Consider the following 6,000-nt stretch of genomic DNA (forward strand, 5'->3'; position numbering starts at 1 on the left):
AAGCAGACATTTTTTGCTATTGAAAAGAATTATAATTATTGCATGGAAAGGATCCTCTACTAAAGAAAATGACTGCAAAAATAACAGAAAGTACCATTAACATTAACAAAATTGTATCATTAACATCTGATTTAAGTTAACATTCTTTTTGTTGCTTCCACTTTATTCATTTGAAGTTTCTAATTCAAGAAGGCAAATAAAAGAAATACGGTGATCAATTACTTTGAATTAAGTATTTTGTTTAAATGAACAAATATTTCTTCCCTCAATATAAAGTGAATGAATCAAATCATTATCTGTTTTCCAGTGATTCAGACTCTTAACTGTCCATAAAAATGTATTTGAATTAATTTATAAGCAGTAGCATGAAATATGAGGATAAGCCTACAACAGAGCTGCTTTCTTTAGGAATTCCAGGCTATTTTCTGACAGAACAAAATATGAGTCCAAAAGAAAGCTGTATAATTGATGTGAAACAGAAGTAATTTAGATGAATGCACAGCAAATGACCAAAGTACTTGAGTCTGTGATTGCTTTTTTAAAATGTAGTTAACAAATATTGGTCCTTTTCATAACTATATGCAAAGACAAATAATGGACACCATTTTTCAAGAGAATCACTTTACAGAGATCTTTTTTACTTAAAAATACTTGAATGTATTGTTTCCATATATACATTTTAATTAAAAAAGAAGCAATCCAATATTTTACACTTAATACATTTCTAGAATTTAGAATGTTAACATTTTTATTGTATCACATCACAAAAACTGTTTAAATAGACCTATAAAATATTAATATATGAAGCATATGGCAGGCAACACTGTCACAAAACTGGATTCAGTACTTGAAACATCTCTATAATATCCAGGTTTATAAACCTGAGGACTTGACAAAGGGCACCTGATGCTTGAAAGCTTTCCCAATAATTCTCCCAACTATGCTGTTGGGTCCAGTGAAAAATATCACAAAAAACAAGCTCCAGACCAGCTTGGCTATACCACCACTCCAACTTTACAACATAAAATTAAATTCATTTTGATCCCCCACATTCTCTGCCTGTTGGTACTTTGAAGGGAAAATTGTGCAAAAACGGAAATACTGCCTTCAACTTGTAGTTTTTGGAAAAGTCTAATGAGAGATTTGACATTCACTGAAATTGTACTTTTCCAGCTGTAAATAAGACTACAAGACAGTCTATAGCTTGCCAAAATTTTCTTTGATGATGTGATGATCAAAATTCTCTATATAAGGCTTAACTCTTGAAATTTAGATAGTCAAACATAATACCTTTGAAGAAAGAATGGGAAACAGAAATGGATCCTTTAAATTGTTAGAATCTTTATGTTACAATTGAGAGAATTCTGAGCTGGAAAGCTGTTATGAAGGTTTATTTTTTATTTCAAAATGACATGAAGTACATTTCTGCTCTGAAAAGTGGCTTAGCAAAAACAACAGTATGATATTCCAGATTTATTGTCACCCAGGGCCTGGTTGGGGAAGTAGACTGAACTGTACTGGGGAAAGTGAGCAACTTATGCTCGCTCATTATGTCAAACAATTCAGAATGTCTCCTGGAGCAGTGTGCCCATTGCCCACCCTTTTATTGAAGGCATCTTTCTTCTTCCCAGCTCTGTTCACTAATGTATCAGAGAAGCAGAGCAATAAACATGTATTTCCTTACTCTCTTCCCTAAGTATGTCTCTGAATTCTTCTCTACCAGGGGTTTTGACTGCATCTAATCCTACTTGAGCAATACAAGATGGAAGAGGGGAAAGCTGTTTGCACTCTCCTCCCAAGTACACAGACAGGCAGAGGCTAGACAGAATTTGTCCTTAATGGTTCCGCATTTCTTTCTGGGACATGTTCTGACTTAATTTGCACCATATAAAATCTCAATTAAATCCACGTGACTCCATGGGGTTTGTGGAAGGTGGAATATAATATTGGTTTACTATTAATAAACATAGGTTCCAGTTCAGGATAGAAATTAAACACATACTTTAAGGGCAGGTTGAAATCCCAATGTAGTTAAGGGGAAAGTGTTTTCCTGGACAAGGACAACAGTTTTTCTACCTGCCGGCTTTATAAATTTGGGATATAGTGTCATATTAGGCCTTTTATACTTCATGCATCTTAAAAAGTAAAAGCAACTCAGCATTCTAAATTCTGAAGTTTGCACATGTGGGAGTGAAGGCAGAAATTGGTTCTTGATTTGAAAGGTAATTAACATTTTTTGTCATTGATGTGTGAGCTCACTTTATCATACTACTTGCTCTCATGGGCTGAGAAATGATTTTTCATTTCACGCTCATACCATCAGCTTTCATTGCAGGGATAATAAGAAAAATCTTTTGTTTTGTTTTGTTTTTTAACCAAAGGCAGCTGATACAAATCTGAATACATAGAAGGAGTGGCCTTATTGAGAAAGAAAGTACTTTTCACTGTTCAAAGTATAACTGCACTTTGAGCTTAGAAAGAGGCTGTTTAGTCGAATGGTAGAACTTTCTGGCAGTTCTAAATATGTAAGAGAAAAGTTGATCTCCCACCTCCTTTCTTTTTGGTGGACCAAAACCCGAACTTGCTTACGTGGGTATTGAAAGGGCAAAAGCAATTGAAATATTGCTTACAGACTAAACCTGTGCTGAAGCTGTGGAGGCCTTAAAATCTACCATGATGTGTGCTGAGGCTGAGATGCTTATAATGATTCCCAGCACAGTAATACAAATACTGGGAGAATGAGGAGAAGACAGGAAAGTGGCTAGTCAGATAACAGACCTATAACTCTATGTATACATTGGAGAAGGCAACAATCTATGTCTATACCTGTCCCTATTGCTAAGGGTAGCTAGAGGGAGTCTGCTATGTGGGTGGTCTGACATTTAACTGTGAGGGGAGGATTTTATCTCCTCCAAGGGTTTACATAAGCACAGCCTTACTATTTGATTTTTTCTGGAGTATTCAGGATTTTGCTTTGCATGTTTATGAACTTCAGGGATAAGTAACACCAGTACTTTTTAGCAGAGCAACCTGAAACACACACTTATGTTTGTTACTTTGGCCAGTCATTAGAGAGGTTCTCAGAAGTGGCTACCAGCAAGAGCAAAACCCAACTATGTTATAAGTGTTACTGTACTGTAATTTTACGTATCAGGAGCCTAATTCTCTATTGCATCCTCTAGGGGGGTTTTTGGTGCTGGAAGAATGGATGTCCATGAAATTAGTTTGCCAGAAAACTGGAATAAGAGAGTAATTAGGTCTGAGATGTAAAGTTACTAAGCCCATAGTCAGTCAAAAACATTTGCCGAAAAAAAAAGTAATGACCAAGAGAAACTTACCTTTAAAATTTGGTCTGATTCTTGCATCATACCCTGAAGTCCTTCCCATCAATTTGTCCAAAAAATCTGAAGGAGACAGGGTCTGTGAGGGGGATTTTCCAGATCTTGAATCATGTTCTTTACAGAAAGCCGCCCTAAATAAATTATTAGCCACCATTAGCGACTATTCAGCTTGTACTGCCTTTCCTTTTATGAGGAAATTAAGCTCTTTCTTTGAAAGTAAAATCCTCATCAACACATTGACTGAATTAGTGAATATTTCAGTAAGAAAATATATTTTCATTTTCATTAGACAACTTTATTTTAGAAGTAAATGCAAGTTTCAAGAAGAGAAAAATATTAATGAAATACAATTTGCTATTCAGAAAACTTAACTACAGAAAGAAGATTGTTAAATAATTTCTCAAAGATATACTTAAGATGCTCTTTATCTGCCATGTCATTCCATAAAGAATTCCCATAAGGCTTTTGATACCCCAAGTTAATGTTATTGTCTGAGTTGCATGTATAGTATGGAAACTATTTCCACTTCAAGTTTGCTTAAAAGTGGCTTCTAACTTCCAGCAACAACAGGAAAAATGCATCATGTGACAATGAAAAATGTTGACTTTGTAGTCTGAAGTAAAACATAAGCATAGCAATATACCTTACTAATAATACCTGAAGGAATTTCAATAGTTTTAGATCTGATTCTTCCCCAACTGTGTGCTTATTTTCCCTGGAAAGGGTTTAAGGAGCAGTCACATCTGATTTTAATCTTTTATGAACTCACCACAGGCAATGTAAATGGTCATTTCTTCTCATCATTACCATCAATTGGTCTTTCTATCCAAGCATTTTAAAATAAGTTTGCATTTTCAGGTTTTAATGGTAAATTAACTATACCATTATACATTTGTAGCTTTGTGTATATAGCATATTAGATATCTCAGAGAAAAGGAATCTCAGACGGTTGGTCCCAAGAGAAAAGAAATCTGGAGATACTTGATATGAATATTTTTTTTTTCTGAAGGGAATTGAATTCTGTCATAAAACAATATTCTGTTGGTTCCTAAACTACCTGTTTTATTGGCTGTATATTTTAGTATTCTCTTAGAGGTATCTAAACTAATCATATTGGTGTTTCTTTTATAGTATTGATGTATTCACATATGTGCCCAAAAGGCATCATTCACTTTTAATAGTATTTCATGTTACTGTTTTATTATTTGTGTGTGTATATATGTGCGCACATGTCTCTGTGTATCTATCTGTAGAAATATACAGTTAGATGCACACATGGGTTATCTGAAATTTGAAGCAGATAATATAGCTAGTTTTTCCTCATTAAAACAGAAGTGTTATTGAATCGAGTACGTTATTTTTAGCACTTGTGATATTACTTCTATATTTTGTATGTCCCATTTTGACAACTACCTGCTACTACTTTAAAATCTAGCTTTTAAACAAAAATGGAAGAATATTTATTCAAACTTTATTTGAATAAGTATAACATAAATAGCTTTCCATTTTTAATATAATACTTAGTTGTAATAAGCTAACAAAATTACTTCTGTTGTCACTTAAAACTACCAGTTGTGAGTTATGTATGTTGACACCTGAAACTTGTGAATAAAAACAATTTTTCACTCTGTTGCTCTATATCCTCTCTCTCACATACACAAACTTTACATTGGGTAGACATACATATACCATAAAATACAGTACAGTCATGAATTGAGTAATTATTTTAAGTGATAACCCTGCAACATTTTTTTATTGTAAAAGAGGTCAATGGTTAAATTCAAAGAAGATAAAATTCCTGTATACTGCTACTCAAAATGTATAGTCTTGTCCAAGGTTTTCCCAGAAGCAACGAGGAAACACAAATAACCATCTCCCTGACAAAACTGGTTTAATCATTCCTATAGCTTGCGGAGAAACCAAACCAACCTACTAAATAACTTCCAGTGCATGTGGAGATATTAAACTGCATTCCAAAAGGAAAAAGGAAAAAAATGGCACTTAGCTCTGTAGCTTATATTAATCTTTCAGTGAAAAAAAATGTGTCTTTAAACTAGAGAAGTGGAAAACATATTGCCCAAACTTGATTTTTTTGTGTTTGTTACCAAGCAACGGGGCTCTTCAAGTGTAAAAGATATAGCTCACATTAAACAAACGTGAAATGCCCTCAGATGGAGCAAATTAATTAGGTTATTGTGACACAGTTTCCTTATTTTTCCATGCCTTTTGGTAAATATCAGCAGATAGAATCATTTCACCTACCTGAAGTGGTTTGCCTCAAAGAAAAATGCAAACAAGGCTGTCAAAATATTCACTAGCTGCCGGTTCATTCCTCCTGTTTTCTGTGATGATTTATGGAAAATATCCCAGAAAAGATTCCAGAGAGATTCAGGAAAAGAAAAGTACCTCGATGCTGCCTAGATTCCCAAATACAGCAATAATTTATGTGCCTTGAAAATAGGAAAGAGAAGATCTGGATATTTACAAATTGGGGGGAAAAATTCAGAAGTGCCAGTCCTCGGAATCATGGTCAGGTTAGACCCAGATTCATCCCCAGCAGTCAACAGAAATGAGAGGAAGCATCAGATCCGGTCCTTCCTGGGCTGTTTTAACTGAATGCTCGAAAAGAAAAAAAAAAGGGGGGGGGGGAAAGAGGGGG

At 34.5% G+C, this 6,000-nt stretch overlaps 1 protein-coding gene across 2 annotated transcripts in view; it reads right to left on the reverse strand.

Annotated features, from left to right (window-relative positions):
• Positions 1-5,671, reverse strand: part of GLRA2 (glycine receptor alpha 2) — a 203,308-nt gene extending 197,637 nt beyond the window's left edge. For both annotated transcript variants that reach the window (XM_006028409.1, XM_006028408.1), the window contains exons 1-2: positions 5,604-5,671; positions 3,339-3,472 (exon numbers count right to left, since the gene is read on the reverse strand). In XM_006028409.1, the coding sequence (XP_006028471.1) occupies positions 3,339-3,472; positions 5,604-5,671 (202 nt within the window). The remainder of the gene's footprint in view (positions 1-3,338; positions 3,473-5,603) is intronic.
• Between the last annotated feature and the right edge of the window lie 329 nt (positions 5,672-6,000).

Source organism: Alligator sinensis, unplaced genomic scaffold (genome assembly GCF_000455745.1).
Source record: "Alligator sinensis unplaced genomic scaffold, ASM45574v1 scaffold1192_2, whole genome shotgun sequence".
NCBI classification, from domain to species: Eukaryota; Metazoa; Chordata; order Crocodylia; family Alligatoridae; genus Alligator; species Alligator sinensis.